Genomic DNA, 15,571 nt, shown 5'->3' with positions numbered 1-15,571 from the left:
TTTCAACCCATATTCAATTGAATGTACTACAAAGACAAGATATTTGATGTTCCAACTCATAAACTTTATTTTTTTTTTTGCAAATTATAATTACCTTAGAATTTCATGGCTGGAACACGTACCAAAGTAGTTGGGAAAGGGCATGTTCACCACTGTGTTACATCACCTTTTCTTTTAACAACACTCAATAAACGTTTGGGAACTGACGGAACTAATTGCTGAAACTTTGAAAGTGGAATTCTTTCCCATTCTTGTTTTATGTAGAGCTTCAGTCTTTCAACAGTTCGGAGTCTCCGCTGTCGTATATTACGCTTCATAATGCGCCACACATTTTCAATGGGAGACAGGTCTGGACTGCAGGCGGGCCAGGAAAGTAGCCGCACTCTTTTTTACGAAGCCACGCTGTTGTAACACGTGCTGAATGTGGCTTGGCATTGTCTTGCTGAAATAAGCAGGGTCATCCATGAAAAAGACGGCGGTAGATGGCAGCATATGTTGTTCCAAAACCTGTATGTCCTTTTCAGCAGTAATGGTGCTTTCACATACGTGCGTCGATAACAGTCTGGATGGTTCGCTTCCCCTTTGTTCCGGATGACACGATGTCGAATATTTCCAAAAACAATTTGTAATGTGGACTCGTCAGATCACAGAACACTTTTCCACTTTGCATCAGTCCATCTTTGATGTTGTCGGGCACAGAGAAGTCAGCGGCGTTCCTGGATGTTATTGATAAATGGCTTTCACTTTGCATAGTAGAGCTTTAACTTGCACTTACAGATGTAGCAACAAACTGTATTTAGTGACAGTGGTTTTCTGAAGTGTTCCTGATCCAATGTGGTGATATCCTTTATAGAATGATGTCGGTTTTTGAAACAGTGCCATCTGAGGGATCGAATGTCACGGTCATTCAATGTTGGTTTCTGGCCATGCCGCTTACGTGGAGTGATTTCTCCAGGTTCTCTGAACCTTTTGATGATATTATGGACCATAGACGTTGAAATTCCTAAATTTCTTGCAATTGCACTTTTAGAAACATAGTTCTTAAACTGTTTGACTATTTACTCACACAGTTGTGGACAAAGGGGTGTACCTCGCCCCTTCCTTTCTTGTGAAAGACTTAGCATTTTTTGGGAATCTGTTTTTATACCCAATCATGGCACCCACCTGTTCCCAATTAGCCTGCATACCTGTGGGATGTTACAAATAAGTGTTTGATGAGCATTCCTCAACTTTATCAGTATTTATTGCCACCTTTCCCAACTTCTTTGTCACGTGTTGCTGGCATCAAATTCTAAAGTTAATGATTATTTGCAAAAAAAAATGTTTATCAGTTTGAACATCAATTATGTTGTCTTTGTAGCATATTGAACTAAATATGGGTTGAAAAGGATTTGCAAATCATTGTATTCCGTTTATATTTACATTAAACACAATTTCCCAACTCATATGGGTTTGTAAGCTAGTGTAGCTTGTCCCTTTACAACAGCAGACGGAGCTGCTTCTAGACTACTGCAGCTTGTAAATGCAGCGTGATATGATAGTGTATAATGGTTGTCCTAAATAAAAAACATGATGTCTCTCACTTCATAAAATACTTCTAATATTAGAGTAGTGACTTCTTCTCCATTGTTTGGCATTTTATCAAATGAGGGAAGTGCAAACAGTGACCCCTTCCTCCTCCTCCTTCTCCATCAAGTTACCATGGAAACATGACTTCCTCTTTAGGCTTGTCTCCGCTCTCCGATGGGACATCACTACTGTGCCCTGAACCAGCATGAAGGACACAATTTGTGTTGAGGGTTCTCTATTTGGTGAGTCAAGTGTGAAAACTTTACGTTTTGAATGATATCCAGTGTGCCTGGAGTCGTCATTAATACCAACCTTGTCTTGCAGGCTCTACGGGACAAGGTAATTATTTGTACTCCTGTTGGAGGTGGAGCCATAGTTCAATGTTTCTTTGTGTCTTCAACAGAGTGTGTCTCCTGTTATCTCATCAGCATGCAGTCTGTCGTAGGAATTATTGCCTGCGATATCATCTTGACCGTTCTCATCGCTATTTCTGTCTTCTGCTTTGTGACCCTCCACAAGAGGAAAGCAGAACCGAACGGTGAGTATTAGATTTATGACCGACACCGTGACAATTTTTGTTTTGCTACTAACATGAAATCTTTCCAGTCGGATCATCCGTCAATGAAAAAACAGCAGAGTCCACAGAATCTCCCTACCAGGTCAAGATGAGTTTCTTTCTTGGTTCATAAGAACGACACTTGTTAATTTTATGAAAATAGAAATTGTTAGCAAATTAATGTGTTTTTTTTGTAGGAGTTACATGGATTCCAATCAGATGTGTACAGTGAACTTCAAAACATTAAGTGAAACTTTGTATCCTAAAACTGTTGTCACTTGTGCATTGAAATAAGTTAAAGATTGTTGTTCATGACTTCATCTTCATTGCCTTAATTTAATCTTGTAAGTAAAATTAGAAAAAAAACCCACCTGCTACAGTATTTGTATATAACAGAATATATATTCCAGGGGTCGGGAACCTTTATGATTGAAAGAGCCAAGAAGCCAAATATTTTGAAATGTATTTACTTAAGAGCCATATAATATTATTTTAACACTGAACACAACTAAACGCGTGCATTTTTAAGTAAGACCAACATTTCTAGAGTATAATATGTCTCTTATTCTTTGTAATAACATTGTTATTCTGAAGCTAAATGTGGAGGGGGTGTGGCCTGCGGGCCTGCAGCGAAGCAGAATGTTGCCAGAATCGGCCTTGAAATCAGCGACAGGTGTGTAGATGACCCACCTGGGCCTTGTTATCTAATCATCTGTCGCTCTGTTATAAGCAGCAGCTAGGAGGAGAGACGGGGTTGGGGCTGGGGCTGGAGCCGGAGCGCGAGCAAGAACGAAAGAGAAAGACAATTGCTGGAAAGCAACTGAGAGACTAGTTGAAAAATAAAACAATATTATAACCCTAAAACAGGCTCTCATGTCGGTGCTTGGTGGTCTGAAGAACCCCCAGGAGGGCAAGCCCCACACTAACCAATAATAAATAAATAACTTCTTACCTTTAACGCAACTTCTTGAACAGGTGCGGTAGGAAACGGATGGATGGATTAAAAATGCATGAGAATGTCTATGTTTTGAACGTTATTTTTAACACTGTGATTACAAGTGGAATTATTCATTACTTATTGTGTTAAGCAATGTCAGCTCAGATTTATCCGAGAGCCAGATGCAGTCATCAGAAGAGCCACATCTGGCTCGCGGGCCATAGGTTCCTTACCCCTGATATATTCAATCTCATAACAGAAAATAGAACAAGACTAACCCAATCTAATTTTAGCAATACTTGGGATAGAAATTTAAATGTTCACATATTTTACTCTTTTAGGTAAAGTTGAAACAACATCTTGGAATTGTATTTGTATACAACTGAGTATATATTCAATCTAATAACAGAAAATAGAACACGTTTAACCCAATCCCAGCTTTACACTACTTTGAATAAATAAAATGACAAAGCCAAAAAGAAGACCTACAATTGCAATACTTAGTCAATATAATAATAAAATATATCAAATAATGAAAAACAATTAACAGCAACAATAGTATCAACATCAATACAGTAATCCCTTGTTTATTACTGTTAATTGGTTACGGACATGACCAATGCTAAATACATCATGAAGTAGGAATTTTTAATTGTAACTCGAGCAGTAAAAAATGTTTGTGACTGTCTAAAGAAAGTTTTCAATATTATGAGCACCCTCTACACATGAAATAACATACGGAGGTTAATTTATGTCTTTATTACGAAAGCTTTTTTTTTTTTTTTTTTACATTGAATGTAAGGGCAGCACGGTGGCAGAGGGGTTAGTGCATATGCCTCACAATACGAAGGTCCTAAATAGTCCTGGGTTCAATCCCGGGTTTGGGATTTTCCTGTGTGGAGTTTGCATGTTCTCCCAGTGACTGCGTGGGTTCCCTCCGGGTACTGCGGCTTCCTTCCACCGCCAAAAGCATGCACCTGGGGATAGGTTGATTGGCAACACTAAATGGTCCCAAGTGTGTGAATGTGAGTGTGAATTTGGTCTGTCTATCTGTGTTGGCCCTGCGATGAGGTGGCGACTTGTCCTGGGTGTGCCCTGCCTTCCGCACGAATGCAGCTGAGATAGATTCCAACACCCCCCGCGACCCCAAAAGGGGCAAGCGGTAGAAATGGATGGATGGATGGAATTAATGTAACCAAAATGTTCACGTTTGAATATTGTGAACTGAATTTATTTATATCAAATTATGATGACAATTTCAATAGGAAAAAAAACTGTTGGTAAATTGCGTGTTTAAAAATTCAGTGTTTTAAAATTATGTGTTTTAATTATTCGGTGTATAATTTTTATTTTTTTTTAAGTGGTGGGGGAGAATAAATATTGAATGGATCACAAATTTAAGGTTAGATTTTTATTTTTGCAGAAAATATCCATGTTTGAATATTATTGTAAACATACACAAAAGGGTAGAAAAAAATAGACATGCCTATGCTCAAAAGTTGACATTTTTGTATTTCTGTCTTACATGTACATAGTTCTTGATAAAAGCAGTATAGTTTTAAAATTGTAATACCTTAAGACAAGGATGCCCACGCTGCAAAAATTTACCATGATTTCACAGCATTTAACAGTTTCTTTTTCCCAAGGTAAAATATTGCAATCTTCAACAAAGAAAATATCCCTATATTTTGCAGCAAATAATTATTTCACAGTAAAATACAGTAGCATAGTCCTCTGTAATATCACAACAGCCAAACTGATTCGTCTCTTAAGGGGTTCCGTAGACTACATAGCACACAACTGTACAGTAAGTGGTGGTATGCTGATAAACCGAGAGAGTGATTATCTATACAAGTACATATACGAAGTTAGAGCATTTACTCGTAACTTTTTTGTAGTTAGTCATAAAATCGCAGCTCTGCAGTTACAGAAAATAGTTGTAAAAATATTTCACAGTAAATTATTGTAAAAGTAATGCAAATACTACCTAATAATTTGCTTAGAATTTACAATTAAATTTTTTACAGTGCTACGTGAGGACCAAGGACCATTTGCTAAAAAAAAATCCCAGAAAGCATAATGTATAATTGATTAGAAAACAATGTATTGTTGAAAAAGTTGGATAAGCTAATACTAATGATTACTGTATCTTCTGAGTTCTTCAAAGAACTGCGTTGCATATTTCGAGATACTTTTAAAAGTTTTACAAACAAAATGTGAAGCTTAACTGCAGAAAAATATCTCAGTGGCCTAGTGGTTAGAGTGTCCGCCCTGACATCGGTAGGTTGGGAGTTCAAACACCCATTGCCTCCCTGCTTGGCACTCAGCATCAAGGGTTGGAATTGGGGGTGAAATCACCATAAATGATTCCCGGGCGCGGCACTGCTGCTGCCCTCTGCTCCGCTCACTTCCCAGGTGGTGATCAAGTGGATGGGTCAAATTTCACCACACCCAGTGTGTGTGTAACAATCATTGGTACTTTAACTTAACTTAAAAATGGTTATCCAAACAAGTCAAAACTTTTCTTCCAGTGACTCACACACACCAATGCAAGGATTGCTCATGATCTTTTTATCACTTGGTACTTTTAATGTTTGACAATTTAAAAAAAATCACCAGTATCTGCTGACAGGACACACATTTTAAGACTATTTTAAATGTTGTGTCTTATTTTAGGAAGAGTATACTTAGAATCAAGCTGTCTGCTTTCTGTGAGTCAACATCTGTGAGTAATTTCCAGGAAGAAAAGAAACATTTCTAGTCTACGTTGTATTCCTCATGGCTGCAGGACAAACTACATAAATGCAAACAAAATTATACGGTAAAAAACAACAACAAAATACAAAGAAGTTTGCTAAAAAAAAATACTTCTAGGATTGTTCCCATTAAAGGTTTTTTTGGCTGGACTTGACAGGATACTTGGCTAAAACACAAGAAAAATGGTTATGTTTAATTAAAAAAAACCAAGTGCGACTATTAAGACTTACCAATTGGATGTGTCTCAGAACTCACAAATTCTCTTGTTTCTGTGGGAAATATATAATGCCCAAACTTAATTTTCCTATACATATTTAATGTATGTTTTTTTAACTGAGCTCACCATCGTAGTCCATTTGTCTGACCACCGCAGCAGGTCTCACGTTGCTTTCCTCCAAACTGTGTAATTCTCCACTTTGGCCCAACAAGCTGAGCCCTGCAGGGGAGGCTTTCTCTGGACCTTGGACAGCTGCGACTCTTACACCGTCTTCCTCACTGTCCAGATCAACATGCTCGTTGCTTTGAGGATCGGGAGATGCCATGCTGGTCACATCCACAATGGCTGCTTCCACTTGCCTGCCGGTTAGCGGTTGAACAACTTCTTTTGTCTGAGGAACTTCGAAGCTGTCGTCTTTGAAAGCACAGAGAAAGTGTTGCACTGACTGTCACACATAGAGTACAGTGGAACATGTAGGTTCAATCTAGGGATGTGATCGGCCGATTTACGAAAAAAAAAAGTATGGTAGGTAGGTTGGTAGGTAGGTAGGTCTTCATTATCATTGCAACAAGTACAACGAAAATTTTGTTTACAGCACAAACCTGTTCAAGATTTCATGTGATTGTCATTGCCAATTAAGGCCAATTACAAACACAGATCCCCTCTAGCTGGCAAAAACGGTGTTCCTACTTCCGGAAACAAATGCGAGTGTGTTCTAATCATCGCAGGCTCAGTAACAGAAAACAAAGATGATTATTTTTAGGCAAATGAGGATTCACAACCTTATCGTTATGAAGTTGAATATATGGAGCAGGGGTCAGCAACCCGTGGCTGTATGCGGCTCTTTAGCGCCGCCCTAGTGGCCCCCTGGACCTCTTTCAGAGATGTGTGAAAATGGAAAAAGATGAAGAAAATAATATATTTTTTGTTTTAATATAGTTCCTGTAGGAGAACAAACATGACACAAAACTACGGTAATTGTTAGAAACCCCACTGTTCATGTTATACATGCTTCACTGATGAGAGTATTTGGCAAGCACCGTTTTGTCCTACTAATTTCAGCGATCCTTGAACTCATCATAGTTTGTTTACATGTACAAATTTCTCTGATGCTGCCACAGAAAGACATGTTTTATGCGACTTATTTGTCTCATTTTGTCCACCAAATGTGTTATGCTGTGCGTGAATGCACAAAGGTGAGCTTTGTTGTTTTTATTGATTTGCTGGAGTGCTTATCAGGCATATTTGGTCAATCCATGACTGCAAACTAATCGATGCTACAAGCTATTTAAGCTAGCTGTATGTACATCATCATGCCTTATTTTTAGGTATATTTGAGCTCATTTAATTTCCTTTACTTATGTCCTCTGTGTATTTAACTTATATTTGCATGTTTCATGGCACATTATCTCATTTTTTATATATTTCTCATAGTTGTTTGTGTGCCATGTTGTTCCAGACTACAGCAAACATTACCCAGCTCGCAAAGATTGTAATAATTCCACTAGAAGAAGACAGCCTGCAGTTTCCTTAAACTTAGACACACACATCTATACCTTTGGCCATTATGAGCCAGTAATTTCCAAAAGTTAACTCATCCTGTGAGAAGCCGCAATTTTCCTAATGTCCAATGTTGCACAAATGTGTAGAATAAATATTAAGATACAACATTTCTGTCAACAAAGTTTTGCGTCGGCCTTTGATAGTAGGCTAATATAGCTAATGTAGACACTTACATCATGTGTTGCCTTCATTATAACACTTATATATGACTTTTACTTTTGTGTGGCTCCAGATTTTTTTTCTTTGTATTTTTGGTCCAATATGGCTCTTTCAACATTTCGCGTTGCCTACCCCTGATGTGGAGGATGAACTACCAGTTATAGAAGCGAGCACAAAGAAAGGGTGAGACGTTAGAGCAGACGGAAGCTGAGAAAGTGAGGTGAATGAGATATAAAACTGCGAAATGTGGAATTTGCTACTTCAACATAAAAGGGATTGGCTTACCCAAATAAACCGGAAAAAACTCCCCGGCCAGTAGGACCAAATACACAACTGTCTATCAGTGAGTCACACTTTATATTGATCATGATACGCTGTCTGGCCAGATGTGAAACGTGGACTAACACCTTACGGATACTAAATACGATTGTTTCTGTTTTTCAGACAGTGAATTTGGTGTCGTATCGCATTGTGTTGTGCATTAAAAACTCAAACGCATTTTGTGTTTTGTCATAGAACCGACCTTATCTCTTTCCGTATTTGGCTTATATGGCTAATATCCAAGCACGCCGATGTGTTACTATGCTAGAAAAAGTGTTCATCTATGTTCGCTCTTACAATAACAATGTCACTACAGCTTGGTTATTATACAGGTTACGAAACTTTAAACGAGGTATCGTTGACGGTTTTTGAATGCATTTTTAAAGTGATTTACAGGTAGAATTGATTGCTGCCATTAGCTGTATTGCTAGTCACAGAGGATGAGCCGATTTTTTTAGAATGAAAAAAAAGCAAAAAACTTTTGTCTTCTAGTCCCACATCAGGATTGTTAATGATAGGTAAAAATCCCCAAAAAGTGCAGTTCTCCTTGAGGCGAGGCTAAACATATGACACACCAAAGGCAAGCCAGGAGCATGTGTAGTAATAGCAAAGCTAACTGTTAAGCCAGCATGGTACGACACCAAGAAGTGCTTAGTAAAGATTAAGAAGTGTACACTAGGGAAGTGTACTGTACATGGAAGAAATTGAGCAGTCATTAACAGGAAATTAATGATAAATGATAAATGGGTTATACTTTTCTACCTTCAAGGTACTCAAAGCGCTTTGATACTCTTTCCACATTTACCCATTCACACACACATTCACACACTGATGGAGGGAGCTGCCATGCAAGGCGCTAACCAGTGCCCATCAGGAGCAAGGGTGAAGTGTCTTGCTCAAGGACACAACGGACGTGACGAGGTTGGTACTAGGTGGGGATTGAAGCAGGGACCCTCGGGTTGCGCACGGCCACTCTCCCACAGCGCCACGCCGCCCCTTAATAAGAGTTAGAGAGAGGTATCAGCATTGTCATAGTCAGACAAGCCACATAAGAGGGTGTATCGAGCCATAAATAGGCGGTTTAGAAACCAAGGGTAGTATTAGTTTATGAGCGATACTAGTGTGTTTAGGTTGGTATTTTTTTCTCTTTCTTCAGTAGAAGCATTTAAGTCCCAGCTTAAATCTCATTTGTTATTATTTTGAAATTTTTTAATATGATATTCTGGGCCCTCTTACATGCAGTACATTTTGACATTCGGGGTCATACATACATATACAATACATATAATATACAAAGTGTATGTACAAAATATATATAAGAAAAATGGTATCTCATTTAGTAAGAAACAGATAATCATGCAAACTTATTTTATGGAAATTATTATTAATTTATGAAATATTATCTATAAGCAGAATTAAAAATGTTTACAGATCTTATGGTTGTTTGTGTACATTCAACTTTAATATGTTATGACTCAAGTCATTACCCACGTCAAAGCCTATTGGACTGGTATTGTGAGTGTGTTTGAATACACTGTAAAATATTGTTGTTAGAATATGCCCCATGCTGGTTTTGTAGTTCTTGTAAAGGACGAACCAGCAATGTTGATCCACTGCATTTATTCTCATTAATTCATGCTGATTTTGCATTTCTGTTCAAAGTTTCCATTAAAATAGCAGCACTTACCTCTGCTAACATCTGCAAGGTTTGCATCAGATAGTCCAGGTTCTGAAATATGAATGTGTTTATTTTATTTGAGGGCAATGAGGAATGATGTACAAAAGTTGCCATAAAATGTTACCTGCAAACGCATGTTGGTTGCCACGTTCATTAGATTGATCATCGGAAACATCTGGGAATTAATTGAAGTGATGACAGCAGACATAAATAATGCACAACTACCTGTATGTATTATTATACCTGATTATTATACCTAAAGATAATAGCTTCTCTTGTAATTGTATTGTTTAGAAACAGTAGGAAATATACCTTGAGAATCCTCTTCCTCTGGTTTGATTGGAGGTTTTTTGGGTGCTGCATTAAAAAAGTAATGACAATTATGAGTATTATTGTAATTATTGTAATGTATATACATACCATACATTAGATAACAATAAATACAGTCAAATGTTTAAAAACACCTGCTCATTGCTATAAATGTGAAGGCCTATTCAAACTGTTGTATAAAGCAAAACTCTCTAAAAGAATATATATATTTTTTAAAGCATTAGTTAAATGTTATTGAGAACCTATGAATAATGTATTAGCTTAGAATGTTTTGAATAAATATTAGATCAATAAAATTAATAGATCATATCTGAATTCCTTAATACTACTGTTTACTTGGAATTAAGCTGAATGAAGTGTGAATAAATAACAAATAAATATGAACATTATATTAATATAGTAAACATAAAATATTTGATAAAACTAATCAAATCCTAGTCAGGTTAAGGGAGCTCAACAGCGATGCATTATTTTTTAGAATACACACACAAAACAAAAAACAATGGGTAAAGATAAGAATTAAGTGGCTACATGTAAATACAAATGCATTTGTATAACAGTTTTTCTCGTCCTTTTTTCAGTGATGTACTCCCTGAGAACATTTTTTTAACTCAAGTACCCCCTAATCAGAGCAAATCATTTTTGGTTGAGAAAAAGACATAAAGAAGTAAAATACAGCACTATATCATCAGTTTCTGCTTTATTAAATTGTATAACAGTGCAAAATATTGCTCATTTGTAGTGGTCTTTCTTGAACTATTTGGAAAAAAATATATAAAAATAACTAAAAACTTGTTGAACAATAAACAAGTGATTCAAATTATACATAAATATTTCTACACATAGAAGTAACCATCAACGTAAAGTGCCCTCTTTGGGGATTGTAACAGAGATCCATCTGGATTCATGAACTTAATTCTAAACATTTCTTCACAAAACAAGAAATCTTTAACATCAATATTTATGGAACATGTCCACAAAAAATCTAGCTTTCAACACTGAATATTGTTGTATTTTTTTTCACAGTTTATGAACTTACATTCATATTTTGTTGAAGTAGTATTCAATAAATATATTTATAAAGTATTTTTGAATTGTTGCTATTTTTGGAATATTTAAAAAAAAAATCTCACGTACCCCTTGGCATACCTTCAAGTACCCCCATTTGAGAACCACTGGTATAACACATAAAACTATGATAAGTAAATATTATATTAAAAAGATACACTTCTGGTCCTTTTATAGGTAACTATTAATGCAGTGTTTCCAAAAATACACCTAAAAAAAACAAAATGAAAAAAGAATGAAAACTAAGTTGCCAATGTATTGTAAATAAATACAAAAATACAGTTATATAACACTTTAAATTACAATAAATAAATAATATATTCAATAAATATGATACAGTTCTGGTCATTTCAAAAGGTCACTATTATTGCAATGTTCCAAAAATCCACAAAATATAATATAAACCTGAAAAAATTATGAGAATTAAGCTGTTAATGTATTGCAAATAAAAAATACATATTTGTATAACACCCATCCATTCATTTTCTCCCGCTTGTCCCTCTCGGGGTAGTGGGGATAGGGGGCATGGAGCCTATCCCGAGGAAGGGTAGACCCTGGACAAGTCGCCACCTCATGGCAGGACTAACACAAATAGTCAGACAACATTCACATTCACATTCACACACTGGGTACCATTTAGTGTTGCCAATCAACCTATTTCCAGGTGCATGTCTTTGGAGGTGGGAGGGAGCCGGAGTACCCGCAGGGAACCCACGCAGTCCCGGGGACATAATGCAAACTCCACACAGAAAGACGCCGAAACTGAGAATCGAACCCTAGACCTCATTGCTGTGCAGCACAAACCCAAACCAGGTCCCACCGTGCTGCCATGAAATTGTAATAAATACATATTATATTATTGAATACAATTTTTTTGTAATTTTATAAGTAATAATGCACATTTTCGATATAAAACCAAAAAAAAGAGAATTCAATTCCTATTGTATTGTAAGTGAAAAACACAATTGTGTCATACACTAAATTACAAGGGAAAAAAAACGTATTTAAAAATTAAGAAAATAAAAACCAAGATATATAAATAAATGTACTCTTGTAACATTTTTGAATCCTGAAAAAACCTTAACACCTACTTTATTTATTTCAAATACCTGTCATGTTTTCAGATATGGCCTTTTCAGTGGCTGCTCCAAGTGCATCTACAACAACAGCAAGCAAGTGATGATGTCAGACAATGTCTCCTTCCAACCATTAAAGGTAATGAATCATATTCTTACCGTTGAGAAAGCTTAAAACATTTTCTCTCGGAGCTAGAAAAGAAATGATGTAAAAAAACAAGTCATCCCGAAGAAAGTTAGTAAGTTACATGTATTTTTCTTTTGCACTCATAATGTCTCACCTCTTATCGAGGCCGCTGTCACAAGTGGAAGTAGCATAAGCCAACATGTGAATCTGAAAAATATAAGTTTCAGCTTTTTGTTAGAATTGCACAGATCGGATCATGGTGATGTTGAATTGCATGTTGAAATATACAAACGATTGTGATAAAACCACACAAGAATACTTACAGCCTCATTGTTGTCTTTGGTATCCAGGGATGTCTAGTGATGCAGCAGCACTGCAGCTGAGGCTTTTATTTGGGAAGGTGACCAAATCGATCCAAACATCCATACCAATGATATCAGATCGATACCAGTGTGATACGTCGATATGTATATTTTTCAGTTCCTTCTATATTTGTTTGAATGACAGCCAATATTTTTGGCTTTTGTGCTCTAACAATTGAAAGTTATCAAAGGGAAATTATTGTATTATTTTGGTGATATTGTTCAATAGTTCTCAAATGTGTTTGATGGTATCTTAAAATTGTTGTCATTTGTTTTATTATGACTAATATCATGATCAATAAATCAAAGGCACAATCATTCAAGGAACTTGAACAAATCCATTGTTACCAGATTGATACCATTTTGTATGTATCACCCACCACTCGTTTTATGAGTAGCACCTGCTCATCAGTGGGCCTTTATCCTTTAATGACAGACATGGACTCAATGGCTTCATCCTTTTTTTTGTTCGACGGTGCATTGCTTGACCGAGCGAGCTGACAAAGATCCATTGATACTTCAACGTGAACTCGTTTCAACATTACCTGCCTGGTCTCAGTTACAGGCAGGTCAATTATTATCTGAAGGAAGTGCCCCAGGCTCTTTATGTTTTTAAACTGAAGCATCCTTTCAAAAGATGCAATGAGCATGGTCTTTCTTGTTGCAGATTCCTTCACGTCATTGTGTCAGGGCCATTCCACTGAATCAGTGGCATCTTCTTGTCGTAACTCTCTCAAAATAAACTTCAACTAAAGTATTTTTTAACCCCAGATCTCATATTGAACTGTTTAAAAGATGGATATTCAACTAAATTGATTTGGGGGGCCACATTTCCAAAAAGCTAAGGACTGGGGTGTAGGGGAGGATTGTCCCTTCACAATTACTCTTACATTTGATTTTGTCACAGTTACAGAAGTACTCTGCTGTGTTTACGGACCTTTTGAAAAAAAAAAAGCGAGTGAGAGAATACATCTATGACAGCACATTTTAAGAATCTGATGCAAAAAAACTTGGAAAAAATGAAATGAATGAATTAAGGACACTAGTTGAATAGCTCAAATGTCGAAAAAGAGACAACCGGAAATGGAACCAAATCTGAGTTACTGTGCAGAAATATGGGGAAATACCTACAAAAGTACACTTCATTCATTTCCGGTGTTACAAAAAAGATCAGTTAGAATAATACATAATGTTGGATATCGACAACATTGAAACCCTTTATTCATTGAATCAAAAATACTGAAATTCCACGACATAATGAATTTGCAAACAGCTGAAATTGTACACAAAGCAAACTACAATCTGCTACCCAAGAATATAAAACAATTATTCTCAACAAAAGAGGAGAAATACAACCTTAGAGAAAAATGTTATTTAAAACATTTGTACACATGTACAACACTAAAGACCTTCAGTATATCAGTATGTGGAAGTAAATTATGGAATGGATTAAGCAAAGAAATCAAACAATGTACTAATATGATCCACTTCAAGAAACTCTTCCTAACTTAAAGTGTTTTGAAAGTACAAAGAAGAAGAACCATGATAAACATGCTGAATGTATCTCATCCATCATTTCATTTTCTAGATAATCTTACTTATCTCACCATATGAAATATAATTTACTTCACTAATTATTATTTATTTATTTTTATTGTTATTTCTTATGGAGCATATTGTGAATAAATTGAGAACAGGTAGTGAACAAAGGTTTTAGTAGCAACCGCTATGTAAAGGAAAAGGGGTATGATTAAATAAGCTCCGCTTCTTCCGACTCCTTTTCAAACATGTTGAAAAGAGAATATGGAAATTGTGATGTATCATGTTGTATGCATCCATCCATCCATCCATTTTCAACTGCTTGTCCCTTCCAGGTTCGCGGGGGGTGCTGGAGCCTATCTCAGCTGCATTCGAGCGGAAGGCAGGGTACGCATGTTCCAAATAAACACAAACTTAAACCTTGAGGATTACAACTTGTATAACTAAATAAATTGAATGAATGCGTTACCAAAATCACAGAAAGACTTAAAGAGTTGCCTTGAGGAAAGTCTCATTTTTGTAAATCACAAGTTTGGACCACAGTGGCAATGTCACTACAAGGATCTGCCAGTTTACAGTGGTTCAAATTGCTCTATACAACATGAGCACTCTACTCATTTTAGGAATTTGCTGCCAAAATGTGTGTTTCCCAAGTTTTGAACTGACCTCGAGTAGTTTTGGCCCCCGGGCTGTCAGTTAAATAGCCCTGACTGAATATGTGCATTGGCCCAGCTCAGGCAACTACTGTATGTATGGATCTTTCAAAGGAGCTGTTCTTAAGACTGGCGTGTTGCTACAGTATATTTTGTTATACAATTCAAATATCAAGGAAACTAACTACCACTTGTGGCAAACAAAACATAATATTCATCTCAGAATAATTCAAATGTACATATCCTACCAATGTTTACTGAATTTGTGGAAAATGTTCTGAAATATTTTTATAATTTAATTAAGTGGGAACATATCCCCATGCTTTGGCAATGTTATCATTATTTAGTATTTTCCCTGAACTAAAATCTATGTGGTACAATAAAATCCATGCATGCACACAAAAGTCTTCCACCAACATTTTAACAATACAGAAAAATATATGACAATAAGAAATGTATTTAAATAAATAAATGATAAATGGGTTGTACTTGTATAGTGCTTTTCTACCTTCAAGGTACTCAAAGGGCTTTGACACTACTTCCACATTTACCCATTCACACACACATTCACACACTGATGGAGGGAGCTGCCATGCAAGGCGCTAACCAGCACCCATTAGGAGCAAGGGTGAAGTGTCTTGCTCAGGACACAACGAACG

The 15,571-nt window shown here is 36.5% G+C and overlaps 2 protein-coding genes across 4 annotated transcripts in view; one reads left to right on the top strand and one right to left on the bottom strand.

Moving 5' to 3' along the window:
• Positions 1–1,626: 1,626 nt before the first annotated feature.
• tyrobp (transmembrane immune signaling adaptor TYROBP) overlaps positions 1,627–15,571 on the top strand; it is a 14,760-nt gene continuing 815 nt past the window's right edge. Inside the window, exons 1-7 of one of the 3 annotated variants that reach the window (XM_061915976.1) lie at positions 1,654–1,811; positions 1,894–1,908; positions 1,973–2,107; positions 2,176–2,228; positions 2,323–2,382; positions 12,280–12,370; positions 12,709–13,485. In XM_061915976.1, the coding sequence (XP_061771960.1) occupies positions 1,775–1,811; positions 1,894–1,908; positions 1,973–2,107; positions 2,176–2,228; positions 2,323–2,376 (294 nt within the window). In that variant the 5' untranslated portion in view covers positions 1,654–1,774 and the 3' untranslated portion in view covers positions 2,377–2,382; positions 12,280–12,370; positions 12,709–13,485. Of the gene's footprint in view, positions 1,812–1,893; positions 1,909–1,972; positions 2,108–2,175; positions 2,229–2,322; positions 2,383–12,279; positions 12,371–12,708; positions 13,486–14,594 lie in introns of those variants that run through there. The other 2 variants (XM_061915974.1, XM_061915975.1) reach the window with 2 other exon arrangements.
• Positions 5,520–12,923, bottom strand: LOC133562096 (uncharacterized). The gene is made up of 10 exons (XM_061915973.1): positions 12,682–12,923; positions 12,513–12,565; positions 12,391–12,423; positions 12,265–12,312; positions 10,070–10,114; positions 9,882–9,932; positions 9,767–9,808; positions 6,163–6,450; positions 6,050–6,088; positions 5,520–5,985 (listed from the first exon to the last, which is right to left on the bottom strand). The coding sequence occupies exons 1-10, from the start codon at positions 12,687–12,689 to the stop codon at positions 5,948–5,950; spliced, it is 645 nt and encodes a 214-aa protein (XP_061771957.1). The 5' UTR covers positions 12,690–12,923; the 3' UTR covers positions 5,520–5,947.

This window comes from Nerophis ophidion, linkage group LG11 (assembly GCF_033978795.1).
Source record: "Nerophis ophidion isolate RoL-2023_Sa linkage group LG11, RoL_Noph_v1.0, whole genome shotgun sequence".
NCBI lineage: Eukaryota > Metazoa > Chordata > Actinopteri > Syngnathiformes > Syngnathidae > Nerophis > Nerophis ophidion.
Note: the sequence above shows the minus strand (reverse complement) of the source record. Positions and strands in the feature narration are given on the sequence as shown.